Source organism: Myxocyprinus asiaticus, chromosome 16 (assembly GCF_019703515.2).
Source record: "Myxocyprinus asiaticus isolate MX2 ecotype Aquarium Trade chromosome 16, UBuf_Myxa_2, whole genome shotgun sequence".
NCBI lineage: Eukaryota > Metazoa > Chordata > Actinopteri > Cypriniformes > Catostomidae > Myxocyprinus > Myxocyprinus asiaticus.
The window spans coordinates 18447177-18468644 of record NC_059359.1 but is presented as its reverse complement, the minus strand read 5'-3'; the positions used below and the strand labels follow the sequence as shown (position 1 = coordinate 18468644).

Below are 21468 nucleotides of genomic sequence, written 5' to 3'. Positions count from 1 at the left end.
GAACAATGATTCTTTAGTAAGGGAAACTGTCCAGCAGAATATGTGAGGAAGGTTTTTGAGATGTAGCTTCAAAAAAATATTGAGCAAAGTTTGGGGAAGGTTTTTTTTTTTTTTTTTTTTAACATGCAAACTTCCACACAACAAAAATATTCAGCCATGAACAACCTAAAGGACACAAAGAGAAAGAAAAGATAATGTTTTTAAATTGTACTTGTTTTAATCTTTGTCTTTTTATTAGATATTTTTGAAGTGGTCACTCATGCCATGTTTAACAGACAAATAATCACACGCCACTTTGCTCGCTGACAACTTCAACCCACCTTGCTTGTGAACATATGTAATATAGATGCTACACAACATTACCCTATTAACGGCAACTTCTTTGTGGTCTAGTAAAACCACATTTAGGTAATAATAAAAGTTAGGGAGGTCGAGAGGAATTCAATTGCATAGCAATTTAATGGTCGACACGTTATCTCACAAGGCAAAGTCACAGTGCCTAAACACTCCCAGAGGGGCTCAATGAACTAAGAACAACCAATCAAATGCATCAGAATCAGGATCTCGCATAGTGCCAATACATCATAGTCATTATAATACGTCATCTAAAAAGATAAGACTTGCTAATGCAGCACTCCACCAAACACAAACTACCAGCAAAATATTTTGTCTGTGGCATCCTAAACCAAATCGTTCCTTTTATTTATGCTGCTTGGCAAGGTGGGGGTTTAAGTTAGAACAGAAATTAAGGGGGTAAAGACTCAACGTTAAAGGAGGTTCAAATGTTTGCATGTAAACAGGCACTCAACCCCCCCCCCCCCTCCCCTTTTTTTTTTCTCTCTCTCTCTCTCTTTTAAAGAAAAAGGCCAACTTCACATCCAACTTTAACCACGACATGGAGTTCATCTCGGAATGTCAACAGCAGCATTTTCTCTGTCGTAGCAATCACTCTCTCTGTCTCTTCCTTCCTTTGTCAGTCACTGTAGGTCTCTGTCCTCCAGGTATCTGTACTCAAACGTAAATCCTTCCTTTTTTCTCTGGCCCCACTTTTCATAGTCAAAGTAAATGTACGTGCCCTGCAGGCAGGTACACATTAAAACATGTTAATGTTCATCTTTACGTTCATCTTCAGTGGTGAGAATGAGAAGAGTGATGTGTTCTTACCTGTTCAAACTCATCAGTGATGGTCTTGGGTTCCTCGTGCCGTTGGAACCACATCATGTACTTGGTGTGAAACCTCCAGGATTGCTTTTTCAGTGCTTTTGCTGACAGATACTGCGCCTTTGTGCCCTGAGAGAAAAAGACAAACAGAAAGAGTTGGAGGACTGAGACTGCTGAAATATTTAACAGAAGTGCTTTCTGTTAAAAGTAACACACCTCCAGGTAGTAGAATATGAAGAAGAGAGTTTCAGTAGACAATCTCTGGTAGAATTCAATAGAGTCCGAATGATGTGGGGGCACTTGGTGGTGGAATGGTGGTGTAGGACAGGGGTTTCTCATCAGGTATTGCCTACAACAGATGGACGGATTTATGTCATACATCGAAGGCTCGAGGAGAGTATAACAGGATATATGCAGGAGCTGCTCCTTGACTTTCTATGTCTTGATGTGGATACAAAATTCTTAATTGCCATATGCCAACCGTTTTTCACTCCTTTTATTCAATGTACTAGGGTCTGAAATGCCCCCAGTTAAAGCTGCACTATGTACGATTTTTTGGTTAAAAATGTACAAATTGCCATTATTAAGTACATAAACGATCAGTGTTCAAAACAATGTCCTTATCTTACCCCGATTCATTTTGGAAACCTAAAAAAAATAATTTGTATTTTGAGCTGTCGGGTCGGATTTGGCGCAAAATCGCTGGCTTATTTCATTCCTCTTTGTGTCATGATGTCATGTCCGTAAACACAGGAAAGAAGTGCCAGCTGTCACAATCACACAGTTCAGGATGGCATCGCTGCAGTCTGGATGGATGTTTATCTGTTATCCGTTTGGCGAAGTTGTTTACCTGCTATAACGCTTGGAATTGGATACAGTATGTTGTCTGGTCGGGGTAATGCTTTTATGAATCGAATATTACTCGTGTGTTCACCGATCACGATCCATTGTCAGGGGAAGTTACTGTGTATGTTTACTAATATGTATGACTTCTGAAATTGACTTCTTGTATATTTTATCCCCATTATTGCTTGTTTTATGTTTTTAGTTTACAGTGTTATTAGGCCTACAGTTTCACTTGCTTTATCAAATGCCGTGTTAATTTTTTCAGTTTTTCGTTTTAATCACAGCCTTAGTCTTCTGACAAAAATGTCCTTTAAAAATGGCCAATATTTCGTTGTTATATTCATTCTAGTCAGTTTAGCAAAAATGACAATTTTAGTCAACGGATATAACATATTTTACTTGATGTGCAAAATGGACAAAAGTGTCAACAGACCACACTTGTTTAACTTTAAAATCGCGCTTCTGCCAGCTCTCTGCAGCTGTCTGAATTGACCTAAACCTCGCATGAAGTATGTTCCTCTATGTAAACAGAGCGGAACTTCTGAATTCTCGCATGAATGCGCCAGCGTCACACGACAGAGACATGAGGCATTTGTTTACAGGAAGCAATTTTTTTTAAAGTTAATAAAAGTTTTAATTAGCAATTTGTTTTTCACACAAACATATCAATTCACTTCAGACAACATTACTTTATTGGCGGGAGTCGTGTGGATTACTTTGATGCTGACTAAATGTGCTTTTTGGACCATAAAATATTGGTGTCCATTCACATGCACTGGATGAAGATAAAAATCCTGGGATACTTTCCTAAAAATCTTAAATCCTGTTCTGATGAAGAAGGTCATATACATCTTGGATGGCCTGAAGGTGAGTAAATTTATCAGCAAATTTTCATTTTTGGGTGAACTATTCCTTTAAATGAATCCACATCTAATATCTTCTATTTACAGATTATCCAGATGTTTCTTCTTCTGTTTATATCTTACACTGTTAATATCTTGCAGTATAATTTTTATCATCATATTTTCATCAACAGTATGCTTTAATAATTTAATAATCTTCATGAAGCACCTTTTTCATCTCGTCTTCGTTATCGTTGACAAAATCATAAAACCTTGTCAACAAACGTTTTCATCGATTTCGTTGACGAGATTAATAATGTAAAAATAATGAAGTCTTACATTGAACTCGAATCAGCAGTATCACGAGTTTCACCTCTTAAATTGCTAAATATAATACAATACAAACTTTAATAGTCGATAAAACGCTTGAATAATCATATTAACATATACTTGTATTTACAGTTACCAGTTGGTGGTGATTCAGAAGAGTCCCCTGTTCTCTATGTAAAAGCGCTTTAAGTGAAGTGTCAGAAAAGTGTACAGTTCATTCATTCAAAATATGTAAATAAGAGTGTTGTTTATCTTCATCAAAGCAAGTGATATTTCAGTTTTAAATGTTTAATCGTTTAACATAATTATATCAACATGAAAACAGCACGTTATAACTCTGGCTCCAAATATCTTCCAGTCATGATCACACACAGGCGATGTCCAGGTAACCGCAAATCATGAGATTAATCTGCCAAAGGATCAGTGTCGAATAGGGCTGCCCCCGACCAAAGATTTTCCTAGTCGACTAGTAGGAGTTAATTTAAGCCATTAGTCGACAAGTCGCACATTTATGATATTAATTTAATTACTTAAATATATATATTTTGGGGGGCATCAGAAAATGGTTTGAGTTCCAGGACTGAGAAAGAATGTTATAAGTAACATTGCTAACACTGTTCTACATTACAGAGAAATACTAAACTGTAATAATGAGCCTTTAAAATATAAATTTTACAAGCACACGCACGAAGCAAGCCGCAGCGACACCGGCAAAAGCTGTAATGATCTTGAATGTGTTGGAAAAACCAGCAAGGAGACTGTCTGAACATTTTGTTAATTTATAGAGAGAAATGCACATTAGGGTTGTACCAACAGACGATGATCTCGGGGATCGACGATGGTCAGAGTGATCGCCAACAACTGATGCCTTTGACAATGTCAAGATGATATTTGGCTCGTTTTCCCATTAATGTATTTCATTATTATTAGGCTATTATTATCAAATTAATATTACAAATAATTTGTCCGTGGAGACACAGACACACGCTTGAAGAAACACTTTATTATATTATTAAGAACAGACGACAGAAAAGCAGCCTATGCCCATGTATGTTTGTTCGAAGGCATGCAGTCTAGTGGAACACGTGCATATAAAAGGTTCTTACCCTTTGTTTGTGTCTTCCGACTTTTAAAAAATTTTTTTTTGCAAGAACAGTAACAGCTCAGGAGGTGCTTTGAGTTCAGTTCACTTTATTTCCAAAGAGCAGTTTGTGACCACAACTCTGCAGCCTGTAAAATCAACTCGAACCATGATTTATATTTCAGTGATTATCATCATCATTATAATAATTTTTATGTCTTCATTTGTGTAAGTAATTTTCCGCCATGATGTTAAGACAGATTCTTGCCTGACGGTAAATGGAAAGGGGTGTGTGTGTAATATATATATATTATTCTTTTATCAATTCATTATTTGAATTGCTTTTTCATTTGGAGTGCAATTTGAATTTAGAAATGTATTTGATTTAAGTTTTTCGTTTTTAAATAAATTACATTTTCAATGCAAAATCACCAAAGCAAGAATATTCACAGATCCCTCAGCCCAGGGGTTGCCGAAGTAATTGGATATTGCAGTATATATATATATATATATATCGTGAAGGAGGGAACAAAACAAATTTATTCACACACATGATGTATTTTCCCGGATAACGAAATGCCAGACCGGTAAAGAACGCACAGATGAAGTAGGTTCTTTACCAGAGAGACGCTGACCACTGTTGTAAAACCACCTTTCATCAAAAAGTTGAACAACACACATTTTAATTGCACTTATTTTTTTTCCCCAGTTTCATTTGAATTTTTTGTTAAAATAAACAAAGTTCTAAGTTTGAAATCAAGGTGTCTTGCTTTATTGTGTAGACGTAACCCTAACCCTGCTTAATGAAAATTACCCCATAGTACCACCTAGCGTCCAACCAGCGCTAATACCAGTGTTCGTTGGTTTTATGTGGAGTTTTTTCTGTGACCAACCGACTAATCAAAACTTGGTCGACTAAGACTCTTCTCATCAACTAACCTTTGGTAAACTATCGGGGGCAGCCCTAGTGTCAAAACACAATGGCCGTAAAGTGTTCTTCCGCAAATTGCTTGCAATTTTAAATTTCAACCACAGATGTCGCTAGAGAGCAAAGTTATGTAGTGCAGCTTTAAAGGAATATTCTGTGTTCAATATAGGTTAAGGTAAATTGACAGCATTTGTGGCATAATGTTGCTTAAAGAAATTGACCCATCCCTCAAAAAAAAAAAAAAAAATCTAAGTGTGGCCAATCGGTAAACGTTAAAATACTCAATGTTTCAAAAGTATAATCACAAGTAGTAAACAATGTGTGTTAACATGATTTTAGTTTGATAAAATCACTTGCTAACCTCTTCTGTGTAGAGTTTTATGCAATTTTACAACTTCGTTGCCATGACGATGTAATGTCAACAAATACTTAAACCCTAAAATGATGATTTAAACAACTTTAACGCTCAAATAATACATGAGGGACAAGTCAAAATTAATTTTTGTGGTAATCATCAATGCTGTTGACTGAGCTTTACTTTTATTGAACACAGAATATTCCTTTAATTTATGCAGTTGGTTTGCACACCACACATACTATGTTTACCTGATTCTTTCTGAATCAGAAGGGTGGGGCATATGTGTCCATGCTGCCTCTTGCATGGCCTGCTGGTAGAGCTGCTCTTTCGTGAGGGGAGTGGGGCCTAATGGACATGCCCCTAAAGATGGTGGGAGGTTGACCTCTGAAACAGCAGGCTGGGGGACCGTTGTGGGACCAGGTGGGGCAGAGGACCCCGAGAACAGATCTACAGGAAAGACATTTTTATTGTTTGTGATGATTATACTAGAGCTGTATTTTAAAATGTAAAGAATGAGAGGTGTGAACAGCCTAACAGGTCTAATGTCACACCTAAACTGGCACAGTAATCTGTTGTATGTGGTTACACTGTCGGACAGGGTTTGCTGTGTGTGGTTGAGTTATTGCGCTGAGGTTTGACACTGAACTATACTACACAAAACACCACATCTCAGTCAAACAGGTGCTAAAATGAGAGTTGCTTGAACTACAGGGCAAAGTTTAGAGTATTGGTTGTCAACTGGGGGTTTGCAACTCAAAAATGGGTCTCAGGTTGTCAGGGAACAAACCATGGTAAATGCAAATAATACTATAACATGCAACTAATCATATAATAGTGCATAGTTAGAATAGCAAAATAAATGTGAAAGAAAATATCTAAAATACCTATTAAAAAAATATCTGAAATATCTATGGTGTATAAATTATATTACTGGGCCTAAGCCATTTTGTTTCTGTGTTGGGTTGATCTGATGTCTAATTAAATAAATATATCTGTATGTGCGGTGCACTTCAAAGCACTCTGCTCTCTGTCATCTACTACACTACGATCATGATGATGGTGTTTTCAGGGTATGAGCGGCAGGCTTCACACATTAATTTTAAAGCATGCAGCACATGCAGTTATATATTTATTCAATTAAATCGCAGAATTTTTTAATAACTATACTAGGACATATCACGATTATTATTTGATTGTGAATTCAAACATTAATTTTTGTTCCAAATATGTCAAATTTCTTGAAATTCTGCATTTTACAGCTAATGCCATTTTTATGACTGGATTTAGTGATTCTGTCCCTCTTTTCCGCATCGAGCATGGTATAAGTGGACTCCGATCGTTGAATTATTAAAAATGAATTCACATCCCAAGGTGTAAGAGCAATGTTGGAACAAACAAATCATATTTTGCTCTGTATCAATACTCAAAACTATTTCGTCAGAGCAAGATGAGATGACAGCAGATGAGCACAGAATGTACGGTACAGGGCTTCGATCATGACAGTCAACCGCTGATGCTGTTTCCCAAGCACAGCCGCTGGCAGTGACGAAACAATACGAATGTGTATTTGACACCTATCCCGAGTCCCTATCATAACCATGTTTTTGTACATGTAAGAAAATCATTGTTGATGACACAGTCAAACAGTCTTATTATATTAAAATATTTCCAGGACAAAGAATAATTTTTCAGGACATTTAGGTATATTTTCCGTGACTGGAATACTGCATTGCAAAATGCAAGTTTTTTTTTTTTAAGACACGTGGGAACCCTGTGGGTCCTGAAGCAAAACCATTTGAGTACTACTGGTTTAGAGCAGTGTTTCCCAACCTTTTTTCTGCCACGGCACACTTTTTACGACAAAATTCTACGGCACACCACTATCCCACATAGGCTAACCATCGTCAGTATTTTTCCTTTTCAAGAACTTGTCCATCTTAGTAGCATGTTTACTTGTAATGTTTGAAATTCGGCTATGCAAAAAAAAAAACAAGTCACATAGGTAGGCTACGCTGTGAGGTCACAGGTGGTAAATGGGTAATGAAAAAAAAAATGTGCTTCTTTTCTAATTTGTAGATTTGTTCTTGCCATGCCACAACAAATTACAGGGATGCAAACTCATGAGGGGCGAAAAAGGTAAGACAATCACTGTTCCACGAACATTTTTTCTGGGTATATTTTATTTTAAAGAATAAGATAAAAGCACCAGTTCTAGCTATTTTAGTGATTCAAGTTTATTCAAGTTTACAATTGTGCAGAATTAGCTGCAAAATAAAGAGTATTTTGGTGAGGCTTGCTTCTGTTTCACAAATTTGTTCAATTTTATTAACTGATTAGTTCAGTGACCCCTTCTGGAAATGTCACTAGGTGGCGACAAATGAGCGTCTTATGTGCTATGAGTGAGTCAGTGAATCATTTTGAGTCATTCATGACCGAAATCTACCAAGAGACTTTATATTGTTTAAGCATTAAAAGAACAAAGCAGATCTATAGTCTTCCTTCAGTCTGAGCATTATTTTTCATCCAAAAAGACAACAATAATAGACTAATAATAGTGAGTTTCAATAACATCCTTACCTTCTCCTTTATTAAAACTTGCATGGCTACAAATCTACTGATTTCAGTATAAGAATTATAAACAAATCAGATCTACAGTATTACTTACCTACAGTAGCCTATTTAAACTGCTGAGCATGGCTTTTATCAGAATAGACCACAATATTAGACAAATAATAATAATTTTGAGTTTCAATAATGTTCTTTCTTCATTGTAAAGCGCATTTCACATGAGTTGAGTCGAGGCGTCAACACACTGTTCAACGCCAGTGTCAAACGCCGCATTTCCCTCCACATGACAAGAGTTGCAGAAAGCATCACAGAGGGGCGATTTTACGAGTTTGCCATGTAAAAAAGCGGGAGGTGTGCACAATAAACATTGAAAACGTATTTGGAAGAGAGAAAAAAAGCTTGCAGTTGCTTTGATAGCAGAAAGTAATAAAAGGACTCGTTTATGTTTAGGTCTAAGCGTTTTCTTGGTGAATTTAAATTAGTTCAGTAACTGGGGTCTCTGATATTCGTAAATGATAAGGTAATATTTAATTAAAAGAAATTGAGACATTCAATGTCTTTTCACAAATTTGGACAGTTTTTAAATATTTCTTGTTTCTTAGTACTCTCAAAGACATTATTGCTGAAGCAAAAACGTGTGTGTGAAAAACACTTTGGTGTAAATTGCCGTCACTTCATAGACTTCAATGTATTCTGCAGCGCTGACGCGAGTCATGTGAAAGACCCTTAACGCGTATAAATATTAGTCACTTTTGCACATTAATCATTGCTCTTCACAATCACAAAAGTGACCGATTATGGTTTAAAAATGGCGAATTTCTCCAAAAGGTGAGGAGTTTGGATCCCTTTTGGATTTTTTTTTCATGCATTTATTTATTTTGTGGAATCTGATAATTTTCCATGGAACACCTGACAATCTTTCATGGCACACTAGTGTACAGTGGTTGGGAAACACTGGTTTAGAGTGCAGTGTACAGTTGTTCCTGATAGTTAGTTAGGTGCAGCTCTGTATTGAAATGGCCAATGTGAAAGGTACCTCGATCTGTGAGGTGCAGTGATGGGATTTCTCCATCTAGTGCCAATCCCAGTGCAGCTCTCTCTGCCATTGCTTTCAGAGAGCTCGGTGGCTCAGGAGCCTGCAAGAGACCAACATGAAATTGCACAGAAGAAACCACATTTTAACAAATATATAAAAATGATTTAACTGAATTTTAGGGGGGTGACTTTTAAGAAACTTGCTGATCTAAAGTAATATAAGGTTAACAACTCAATATAGCCCAAACAGGATATATATTAAAAAAAACAAACAAAAAAAAACACAACACACACCTTGATGGCGTCTGTGTTTGGTGTATAGGAGTGTGGGCCGTTTAGCAGACTCCCACCACCAGGTGTGCTGTCAGTGAAAGCAGGTGATGGAGAGGAGGGGGGTAGAGTGATAGAACTCAATAAACTGAGACCATTATCCAGACTATTACACATAGGAAGTTGGAGAAAGGCAGAGACATCAGTCAATCATAATACTCTTATTAATTACACGATATTCAAGGTCAAGGGTGTGTGAATGCACACTCACGTTTGATTTGTTGATGAGCTTGAGGAAGAGGAATGGCTGTTTTGTGATTGGCTGGCACTGCTGAGGGAGGAGTCTGGTGTGTTGTCTGCAACCACAGCACTGTAACCTGGAGAAATATAAAAATTCCAGCTAGCATAAATTTTACTGGCTATTCTTTGACAGTTAAAAGAGAAATCTGAAATGTGGTCAAAGAATCAGCTAGAAAATACAGCCATAATCTTTAGCATTTGACCCTAGTCATAAAATCTATTAAAATCTGTAAAAAATAAAAACAACCCCTGAAATTGGGAAATATGTTGCAAAGGCTAAATGCAGTAAATATTTGACATTCAATTGTGTTATAACCGAAATTGGTTTCTCAGACTATGATTTGTCCTGTGAGAAATGGGTTTGGCTCAACTATGATTAGATCCAGAGAAAACGGAGTGAGACTAATTTATAATCCACAACTGACTGACAACTTAAAAACTTTGAAACCATTTTTACCAGTTTCAGTGTTTGAGTAGTTACTGAATTTTGGCTTTGTAAGGCAAAAATAGATACTGGATGGACAGACTCAAAATCACTCACTGGTTGCTCCATTTTGTTTGAGGCAGCTGGGGGGTCTCGCAGGTGCTACACTTGTCCCTACACCTCCACTTCCCACTGCACTGCTCCCATTGCCCCCCAATCCACTCTCGCCGGTTCCTCCACCAGGTGCTGTGCCAACAGGACTCACAGGTGTAGACCCCTGAAGAGCTGTCTGCCCGGGTACCAGGTTCAGAATACCTCCGCTTAAAGCTCCATGACCCGGACTGGACCCTAATAGACCCATACCTGCCCCTGTACCCGTACCGTTACTGGTTGCAACTATGCTCACTACCCCGGCAACTCCACTTGGTGCAGATATGCCAGAACTACTGCTGCTGCTACTCCCCACCGGACCACTAGAGGCATTACTTGCTGTTCCACCAGCAGCCGCCTGAGCATAAGGGGCAGGGGTAGAGCCTGAGAGAAGCCCTGCCATGGTGTTGAGAGAACCAGATATTCCTGTCAGACCCAGACCTGGTATCTGACCCACACTACTGCTGCTGGACACCGTCACACCTCCTTTCCCCAGGCCCAAACCTAGTCCATGGCTGGAGCCCCCAGCCCCAGACCCTGTTGAAGCCTGGGACTGGGAATTGGAAGTAACTTGGCCAGGTGTGCTGGAACTGGGCAGAGAGGAAGAAGTGGAGGCAGGTAGCGTGGAGTGGCTAGGTGGGCTCGGCGTGTTGTTGGAAGGTGCAGATGTGGAGGAAAGTTTGACCTGTGTTTGCTGTTGAGACTGAGGAGGATGCTGCTGCACTGCACTGCTAAAGCTTCCCAGCAGGCTGCTGCCCCCGGAGACCGCCGTGCAGCCTCCGACAACAGTAGCCATGGAGACCAGAGAAGAAGAGGAGGAGGAGCCAGAGGAGGTGGATGAGGAGAAGGACGAAAGAGACAGGTTGCCGTTTTTCACTGGAGACTGAGAGGAGCAAGGGTGTTAGTTCATGAAGAAACCAAAATATAATTTTCATATGTCAAGCCATACATGTAGTTTAAGTGAGACAGAGGTCTCACCTGACTGACTTCACTGTCTGTGGATCGACCTCGTTTATCATCTGAATTCTCCTGAGCAACACACATTAAAACACAATATATAGTGAGAGATACCGTAAAAAAATACTGGGGGATGAGAAAGATGATCAGAAAGACGATCTGCAGAATAGAAAGAGAGGAACACAAGTTTGAAAGAACTAGGGATGTCAGTTTTCAGACATTTTCATAATCGATCATCGTGGAAATTAACAATCGATTAATCGTTAACGTTAATATCGCAAAACGCATGTGGAGGTCTCCCAAGTAATATGTGCATATAGCCTATTGTTTAGATATCATTTAAATATACTTATGAAATGCGATTATTGGCATTTTCCTCTTAAAATATTCTTAGTTCAGTGTATTTAAACGCATTTAGGCTGTTTAGTTCGAATTTGGTAATTGTTTAATTACTGTTAATGAAATACTGTTAGTAATAACTTCTATCTTAAGATACTTAAGATATATAATTTGTATACATATTTGAGTTCATTAAAACTTCACGTAGTGGATTGTGGGATATTTCAGACCTTTGGGCTAATTTTATTTATTAGAAATTAAGTCAAATTATAACATCCTGCATAAACAGTACATAACACAGGCTACCGCTTCTCTAGTGATAGTGTGATGTCAACTGAATGTACCTTCATGCTTTCCCGGCAATCGCTGACCTAATTGTAGGTTGGGATGAAAAAGGAGATCAACAGTGCTTGTTGTCATGTTGTACTTTAACACACCATCACGGTGTGTGCAGAAAACATTAATGTTCATTTAAAGAGAAATGCTCCAACACGGTTTACATTGAGCCCGCGTCATCTCGCATCTGTGCATCTTCTTCTGTGAACCGGATAATGACATACAGAGCGCAAGCGCCCTCTAGCGGCGGGTGACTGTATAGACAGCCTTATCAACATCTGCTGTCATGATTACTGAATGCATTTGTCCTGAAATTAATTAATCAATTTTCGATTAATCATTAACATCCCTAGAAAGAACCAAGAAATGAAAGACAGTAGCTTACCATAGTGCCTGTGGCAGGAGATGGTGGGATGGGGGAAGAGGAAGTGGTGGAGTTCGGGGTGCTGCTGGACTGAAGAAACATCTCATCTTCCATATGGCTCTGAGGGGATGTCGCCATTAAGGTTGCCGCTAGAGAGTGAAAACGACAAGGAAGTTGTTTAGTATGTCAACATATTTCATCGGGCAAATTCAAAATGGGATTTTAACACCACTGAAGGGCACGCTACTTATAGGGTCATTCCAAACGAAAGTGAGCAACTGAATCTCTTCATTAAGGACCATTACACAAGGCTGTAAGCAAAGTGTACATTGCTCACTTCAAGGAAGTAACTTTGGAGTTTATAATCACAAGATCCTCGGTGGCCATGCGATTAAGGGCTGCACGATAACGGATAAAATGATAATCAAGATTATTTTGCATAAAATTTTTATCACGATTATTCTGCCTTTTTAAGTTTTATTTATTTATATTGCAGGGCTGCACGATTTGGACAAATAAATAAATACTGCTGCCACAGCTTTTATATTTTTTCTTTAAATAAATAAAAATAAATTACATTAAACAGCAACTCATGTTGAACAAGGTGTTAAAACTACAAACATGTAAATGATTATTTTTGACCAAAATTAAGTCATGTTTTGCCCATGGTTTACTTCCAATTTAAGGGTTTTCACACTTAAGTTCTCTTTAAAAAATGATTTTTATTATTACTATTGCAATAAACAATAGTAATATATTTCTGTAATAATTTAGCAGGTGGCAATGCTAAATGGTCTCAAGCCTTTGATGTAAAAATAAAATAAAAAATTAAGGAAGTGTGTGTGTGTGTGTGTGTGTGTTGTTTCTGTTGATAAAAGTTTTGGCAGGCTCTGGTGCTCCATCCAAACATGGTTAAATGCTCTTATCTCCTCCTCGGCCCACAAAATCATGGTGCCATGGGCTTACTTTAGATTTTTAGACACTTGTAATGGCCAAACATACCTGAAATTACGCAAATGTGCAATGAGGTAAATCTTGAGCGCTTCAACACACGTTATCGACGCGCACAAACCGAACCAAATTCCAAGCACAGCTGCCGGTGTTTAATGAGAGCACGAGATGGAATTCATGGCTATTGAGCACAGAACCGCTCTAAAACTGCTGTAACACCGCGCTGCAACCACAGTTTATTCAGCTGACTTGCTGCGTAATCAGTTAATGGCTGAACAGAAAGAGTTGTTGAATGACTGATCTCAGAATAGTTTGAAAGGCACCAGATTTTCATCCTACCTCCGCACAGTCTCCGAAGGCAGCATACTCCAGCTTTCTGATGCGAGCCTTGTATCAAAGCGATATATGAAACATGCTCGTAGACATCTGCGACTCCGTATGTCAGTGCGTGCTCGAAACTGAAAAGTGATTGGCCAGTGGTGAAATTCTGAAGAGAGCTCGATTGGTCAGGTGAGGTGAAAATAGACTCAAAAGCGCTTGTGATTTGACCTATCATCTTAAAGGAATAGTTCACCCAAAAATGAAAATTTGCTGATAATTAGGCCATTTAAGATGTATCTGAGTTTCTTTCTTCGTCAAAACAGAATTTAAGATTTTTAGGATTTCATTTCAGGCCTCCTCCTTTAAACAATGCAAGTGAATGTACTCTTTTGACGGTCCAAAATGCATATTTTGAGTGCATCAAAATAATCCACATGACTCCAGTTGACAAATAAAGTTCTTCTGAACCCAAACGATTGATTATTTTTTAGAAACAAAACAATACTTATATACTTTTTAACTACAAATGTTTGCTTCCATACATCTCTGTGACATGTGCTCATGAGAGGGATGAGGTAAAATGTTCACTGCACACCCTCCAATATTTGAGAGAATGTAGGGGTGTACTGATATCCAGGTTCAGTGCGATAAGCCAGAGCTTCAATCGCTCATGATCATGTATAGGCAATCGATGAAAAGTTAATATTTTTTCCGGCGTGCATTTTCTTTGGGGTTTCTGAAGGTTGAAGCATCCAGGATCCACACATCAAATGAACATTTTGAACAATACACTTGTACAAATCTACAGCAAAGACAATTCAACATTTGTACAGCGCTCCTTCTCTTATAAACAATGACACAATGACCCTCCTCCACGCGTGACCTTACCAACAAGCTTATGTCACCCCTCTCATAAGTGCGCGTCACAGAGATATACGGAAGTGAACATTTGTAGTTAAAAAGTATATAAGTATTGTTTTGTTTCTAAAAATAATCAATCATTTGGGTTCAGAAGAACTTTATTTGTCGACTGGAGTCGTGTGGATTATTTCGATGCACCCTAAATATGCATTTTGGACCATCAAAAAATGGAGTACATTCACTTGCATTGTATAAAGGAGGAGGCCTGAAATGAAATCCTAAAAATCTTACATTTTGTTTGGATGAAGAAAGAAACTCAGATACATCTTGGATGGCCTGAGGGTGAGTAAATTATCAGCAAATTTTCATTTTTGGGTGAATTATTCCTTTAAGACACAGCCCATTATAAAAATGAGCAACAATTTGCAACTTTAGCTGGCTGATAATTTCTGTTTGCTAGCTCACTAACGTCGCAGACGATTATGCTTAATTAACCGTGAGAGGCAGAAATCGTTATCGTAATTAAAGTACGATTAATTGTGCAACCCTAATACGATTCATTTTGAACCCGGAGGTAATTTATGTAAGAGACTACATGAGATTTTAAAACCCTCCATTGCTCTCACGCCCAAGAAAAATACCAGTAGAAAATATTCCTGCTCCCTTGAGGGGCCGTTCAGACCGAATGCCTTCTCACTCTATATATAAAAAAAAGCTAGACACAGCGCAACAAACAGAACAGAACGCAGGGTTTTAAAAACGCATTTTTGGGGGCCTGGGTAGCTCAGCGAGTATTGACGCCGACTACCACCCCTGGAGTCGCGAGTTCGAATCCAGGGTGTGCTGAGAGAATCCAGCCAGGTCTCCTAAGCAACCAAATTGACCCAGCTGCTAGGTAGAGTCACCTGGGGTAACCTCCTTGTGGTCGCGATTAGTGGTTCTCACTCTCAATGCCACCCGGATTGAGGTGAGTAACCACGCCACCACGAGGACCTACTAAGTAGTGGGAATTGGGCATTCCAAATTGGGTGAAAAGGGGATAAAAATAAATAAAAAAACACAACGCATTTTAAACTTGACACAGCATCTAAAGTTGCGACACTCCAACTCGTGCCACAACGGTCATTGGCATCCACCTAGCACATGTTTACATGTAAAAACTATTTAAATACAGCACTAGTGGGTGCAAGACCATGCTTGGTGTGAACAGCCCCTAACAGTACACTCTTCAAGTTCTCTGCACATTGCAGTTATTAGGGCATAGTGATACTCACTTTCAAATGGAATTTCCCCAATATCATAGTTATTATACAGCATGTACTGTCTCATGGTGAGAAGCTTTGACCTGAAATGTATACATTTCTATGACAGTCCATGACAAATGCATCTCATGTGGTCTTTATTCTCACCTCTGTATATCAGAATACGCCAAGCCATTTATTTGACAAAATACATCACTTGCGTTTCACAAAAAACTAGTTCTGTCGGGCAATTAAAATGTTTAATCGCATACTTTTTCGTAGTTTTTGAAAGTGCTGAAATTTGACTCTAAATATACTACTTTTCCTGTCAAAATGCATTTATTTCCTTTTTAGGAAAGAAAACAAAACAACATGTAACATTATAATGCTTTGTTAACATTTTCCAAATGTTAACATTTTCCAAACAAAGCCTTCCACAGTATAAAGATAGAAATGCACTAAAATAGCACCAATTCAAGTAACATTAGACGTTTCCCAAAGTCTAAAGCCCTGTTCACACTGTCAGTGATTTTGTCGCTAGATGTCGCTATTCTCTGTACTTGGTGTCGCTAGTGGGTGTTCCTACTGCTGTCACTCTAACATAATTGGTTGGCTTCACAAATGGCCATAGCTTTAGAAAATATGATCAAAGTTGAGATTTGCTGCTGGTATAACTAAGATATAATTCTTATTTGACTAGGAATCATTTGTTTTTTGTTTTTTTGGGGGATTTTTCCCCTTTTTCTCCCAATTTGGAATGCCCAATTCCCAATGCGCTCTAAGTCCTCATGGTCACATAGTGATTCGCCTCAGTCCGGGTGGCGGAGGATGAATCCCAGTTGCCTCCGCGTCTGAGACAGTCAACCCACGCATCTTATCACGTGGCTTGTTGAGCGCGTTGCCACGGAGACATAGCGCGTGTGGAGGCTTCACGCCATCCACCGCGGCAACCACGCTCAATTCACCACGCGCCCCACCGAGAACAAACCACATTATCACGACCACGAGGAGGTTACCCCATGTGACTCTACCCTCCCTAGCAACCGGGCCAATTTGGTTGCTTACGAGACCTGGCTGGAGTCACTCAGCACACCCTGGGATTCGAACTAGCGAACTCCAGGTGTGGTAGCCAGCGTATTTTACCACTGAGCTACCCAGGCCTCAGGAATCATTTGTTTTGACTCTAATAATAAATAATCTGTAGGAAAGAGCAGTTTATATATAAACTGCAGCTGTGCTCACTGCATCATATCATGAATAAGACGAATCTATTAATGTATGAATCAACAATCCGACAATTTCTGTTACATGATCCAATTTGATATGAAATCAGTTTACTTGCTTCTAAAAATGAGCATTCTGGAGGGGAAAGTGTTGTAAACTGCAGCAATGCTCAATCATATCAATGAACGATCTTTCAATGTATCAATCAAACTCACTCAGAATGCGTCAGTTTCTGATACGATTTTCCACAGATCATAGTTATTATATCCATGTATGTGGATACAGAAAATTGATATAGAACAGTGAAATCAATGATAACAACCCCTCCCGTCTTTCCTGAACTAGGCTCCATTATCTTACCGGAGACAAATGACATGGGCTCCATTGTCTTCTTTCACTGGTAGTCACTGCGTGATATCACTCTTCATTTGCATAAAGTTAAACTTTTCTCAACTTTGTCATGTCTCTTGACACGCACACATCCTGTCGCCAAAGGTCGCTGTCGCTCGTGTCGCTGGAAGTCGCCAGCTCTCATTGAAAATGAATGGTCTCCTGTCGCATCCAGCTATAAAATCGTTGACAGTGTGAACGGGGCATAAGTGGGAGTTTGTCTAATTGAAAGAATTAGGCCCCACATAGGTTGCATATTCATTGCAATGGGCATTAAATCCCTTAAACTCTCATCTTCCACAATATTAATCAGCTGGCAGACTGTGATTTGCGTCAGTGCCAGCATCAAGCGTCGCTTTGAACTCCACATGAAATGCGCTTGCAGACAAAAACATCTCATTCTGCATTTTGGTGATAGTTAAGACTTGACGTGCTTCTATGGTAATTAAAATGCACCTTTACATAGGCTGAAAAATACTTGATTTCTGTCACAAGTTCCATCTAGGCTTGTTTTGTACAACAAATAGCATTAAGAGCTCACTTTATCACTGAATCACTGCTGTGTATGTTTGTGGTGTGTGAGTCAATGTAATGACTCTGGGTGGGCACATCGCAAAGGTTCTGCCCTACCAACCAGTGTTTATACTGGTTTATGCTGTATTACTGGTTAATGCGTTAATCGTTATTAAGAAAAATTAACACGTTAAACTTTTTTTAATTAATCACGTACATTAACATGTTCATTTTGACAGCACCACAAAAAACACATGCAGACTTACGTATTTCCTCCAAGTCCAGGTCATCGTATAGAAACTCATTCTCCTCAAAGTCTGGATCTTGCGATGAGTCAATATAGTACTCCACATCATCTTTGATCTTATGAATAGCGTCCACCTGGATTGAATCATTGTCCAGCATCCTCAAGATAGTCTCTAGCATACGAATGTGGTACCGGTGCCTCTCTATTAACCTCTTGAGCTCCTCAATCCGATCTTGCTTCTGGTGACCGAGGCAGCATTTTATAGGTGAGAATAGTAAGAGAGACAGTGACTTCAGAAACAGGAACAGCAGGACAGTAACGCAATTCTTCCTGTTTTTTAATACTGACACAAGAAAAATATAGTGAAATCGTGCCTATGTCAGTGAAGGTTTGCTTATCAATACAATATGAGTGAAAGCACAAAAAAGGAAGGCTATAAAAAGACTCAAGCATTAATAAAACAAAATCTGAAATGCCAACCTCCTTGTCTCCTTTTTTCTTTCGAGTTTGAACAGAGAGGGACTCAACTTCACTTTCAAACTGGTCCACCTGCATGTTCAAAGTATCTATTGTATTCTGCAAGAGAGAAAAATCATCTCATTACTGCACTGCTTAAATCCTGTTAAAAGCTTTCACCTCATCCCAATGTTATCTGTAAACCCTCTGGTACCGTGAGCCACTGTTCTGTTTCCTCCTTCTCCTTCTGTGCTGGGTCCACTTTCTGAGCCAAGCCCAGCCCCTCTTTAGAATAGGCCTTTGTTTTGGTTTCTCTTTCAACAACCTTAAAGCGTTCCATTTGCTAAGGGAAAGAGACAGAGAGACAGGCAGGTTTGAGGGCTGCAAACTCTATGGATCTAAAGACTCAACTCTTCCATGAGCATTTGACTCTCAACTATTAAAGCACCAATTCCTAAAACATTTAAGGAATAGTTCAACCAAAAAATGAAAATTCTCTCATCATTTACTCACCCTACTGCCATCCTAGATGTGTATGACTTTCTTCTTCTGAACAATTTTTCTGAAGAAAATCTCAGCTCTTTAGGTCCTTTAGGACTTAAATATTGACCTGTTTCTTACACCAATCACATCACTTCTGAAAGTATGAATTTAACCACTGGAGTCATATGGATTACTTTTATGCTGCATTTATATGCTTTTTGGACCTTTAAAGTTCTGGCCACCATTCACTTGCATTGTATGGACCTACAGAGCTGACATATGTGATATATATGTGTTCAGCAGAAGAAAGTAAGTTCACATCTGAGGATGGCATGAGGGTGAGTAAATCACAAGAGAATTTAAATTTTTGGGTGAACTATCCCTTTAAATAAAACCTGAACTATCCTTTCAGTCTTGCTACACTGTCTCACTTTTCGGAGCTTTGGAACTTTGTATTTCATCACTTCTCATGTTACTGTCTCCTTAGGATAAATTGCTTATATTGTTAAAATCCTCATTTGTAAGTCACTTTGCATAAAATCATCTGCTAAATGAATAAATAAAAAATTTAGACCTGGGTGAGACTTGTAAGAATTTATCAGGTAACAAAGTATGATGATACATTTTGGGAACCGTGACGCGTGTTTTCAAATAAGAGAGCCATGAGAAATATGGGAACACGCATTTACCGTTTCAATAAGCTTGCGGTTCTCTACTAGCTGCCGTTTGTCTTTGATCTCATTGGATGCCACCCATGTCTTAATCTGGTCTCGTAGCCGCTAAGGATAAAAACAAAAAGATAGAACAATTAGTCTGATATGAGGACATGGCTATTCTTCCTTAAATCCTATAGAAAGTGTTAAAAAGTTATTGTGTGTTTGTTTTGCTTTCATGCTAGAAACACTCCCTACTTTAGTTTTTAACAGCAATTAATGACAAATAGTTAGATGCAACATTAAAGCAATCAATTAGCCTGGATAACGATGATATCTTGTCTACTTGTAAAACAGGATTGTGTAAAATGTATAATCCCACCTGGAGCTTTTTAATCTCTTTCTTAAGATCTGCCTCATATTTCTCCTTCTGATTGGCATTTGCAGCATTGTGAAGCTGGGCATTAAATTAAATAGACAATTAAAATAAGTTTCCATTCAGTCATATTTGCTTAAATGTTTTGGTTGTTCAGATGTGAAAATCTCACCTTTTTCCAAATGTCTTCAAACTGTTCCACGCCTTCAGCAACTTTTTTCAAACATCGATCTATTTCACCTGGTTGAGTACAAGCACAAGATTATGCATTAGTTAAGAGATCATATTGATTGAGAGATTGAGAGAAACATCTGAACAAAAACTACTCTGTACAAGCAGTTGTGGCAGTCAAGATATCCATGAACTGCCAGTGAGAGGGAAAGGAAACTCAGGAAGAAATAATTATATTAGTTCCTCCAACATAATGCAGTCTTACCTTGAAGTTTTCTCTTATCAGCCATGGCTTCGCTATGATACTGTCTTCATACCTTCTGTCACTGCTGCAAGGGTTAGAAAAATAACATATCATAGACTGATAAAGTTATCATCATAATGCATTGCATTCTGTGTGAGACACACTGTAGGTCTTTCTACTGCCCCTGACAGGTAGAGCTCATCTCAATGCAAAAGGCTGAAATCAACAAATCCAAATACCTGCATGACTGACGTTACACTTCTGCCGTATTAATGTTAATGAATCCAGATACCGATTAACACTTTCCAAGTTCTGTTTTACTAACTGAATAATACAAAATGTATAGAATTTGTATGACAGTATGCAATGAACTACCCCTATAGTTCAAACCACGTATAGCGTAACGCCAACACAACCTCACTGTTTACGCAGATTTACGCAGCCTCTGATCACTGTGCACTAGCCACTGAGCTGCTAACGTTTTAGATCAGCAGCATTTTAACTCCATCTCTCCGCTGCACGGATAAGATGTTATCATGGCAGTGCGTATAGACTTTATACTGTATATTTCTGTAGTTTACATTAAGCTGCTGTTGTGATGTCGAGCAGCGCTGACGGCTAATGCTCTGCTAGCAGACACATATAGTTTTTTCCAACAGACGGTGTGGGGGATTTAAACTGTTAAATGTAATGCACATTCGTCGTATACCTTTTTCAAACGTGTGCAATATTCGTCAGTATCTCTGTATGACAGCCACGAGAAAAATCTCCGACAATTCCTTAATTCAAATTTGGTAATGTTTTCAGATCGTCAACCCCCCTTCTGTCCAGTACATTAAAGATGGACGGCAGACTCCGCCCACTGCTTGCTCGTGAAGTTCCCGCCCCTGATCTTTTCTCGGTTTTACGATTCATTAAAAATGCCTGTCAATCATTTCTTGCGTCGTGACGGCTTCCGCTGGACCCTTCATCCCATTGGCTGAAATACTGAGTGAAAGGTTATATTTACGGAAATACACCTTTCTCTTCACAAAACTACTGTCTCGCA

The 21468-nt window shown here is 38.7% G+C and overlaps 1 protein-coding gene across 3 annotated transcripts; it reads right to left on the bottom strand.

Moving 5' to 3' along the window:
* Nucleotides 1–46: 46 nt before the first annotated feature.
* Nucleotides 47–21289, bottom strand: cnot3a (CCR4-NOT transcription complex, subunit 3a). 3 transcript variants are annotated; one of them, XM_051721311.1, is made up of 18 exons: nucleotides 21130–21289; nucleotides 20442–20505; nucleotides 20178–20245; nucleotides 20012–20086; nucleotides 19666–19755; nucleotides 18708–18836; nucleotides 18518–18613; nucleotides 18057–18276; nucleotides 12311–12438; nucleotides 11272–11322; nucleotides 10261–11176; nucleotides 9691–9796; nucleotides 9444–9585; nucleotides 9151–9250; nucleotides 5795–5993; nucleotides 1378–1510; nucleotides 1165–1290; nucleotides 47–1076 (listed from the first exon to the last, which is right to left on the bottom strand). In XM_051721311.1, exons 2-18 carry the CDS (start codon nucleotides 20464–20466, stop codon nucleotides 978–980), a joined length of 2703 nt encoding a protein of 900 aa, XP_051577271.1. In that variant the 5' UTR covers nucleotides 20467–20505; nucleotides 21130–21289; the 3' UTR covers nucleotides 47–977. The 3 variants fall into 3 exon arrangements, with proteins under 3 accessions (XP_051577271.1, XP_051577273.1, XP_051577272.1); XM_051721313.1 differs by having other exon boundaries at nucleotides 47–1046; XM_051721312.1 differs by having other exon boundaries at nucleotides 11281–11322.
* Nucleotides 21290–21468: the final 179 nt, after the last annotated feature.

What these genes read in the sequence shown, in the direction of transcription:
- cnot3a (XM_051721311.1), bottom strand. Translation starts at nt 20,466, where the DNA reads ATGGCTGATAAGAGAAAACTTCAAG. An exon ending in TTGAAGACATTTGGAAAAAG is followed by an intron (nt 20,087 to 20,177) that starts GTGAGATTTTCA and finishes TTTAATGCCCAG; the next exon opens with CTTCACAATGCTGCAAATGC. An exon ending in CCTGGACTTGGAGGAAATAC is followed by an intron (nt 12,439 to 18,056) that starts GTAAGTCTGCAT and finishes TTCACTCTCTAG; the next exon opens with CGGCAACCTTAATGGCGACA.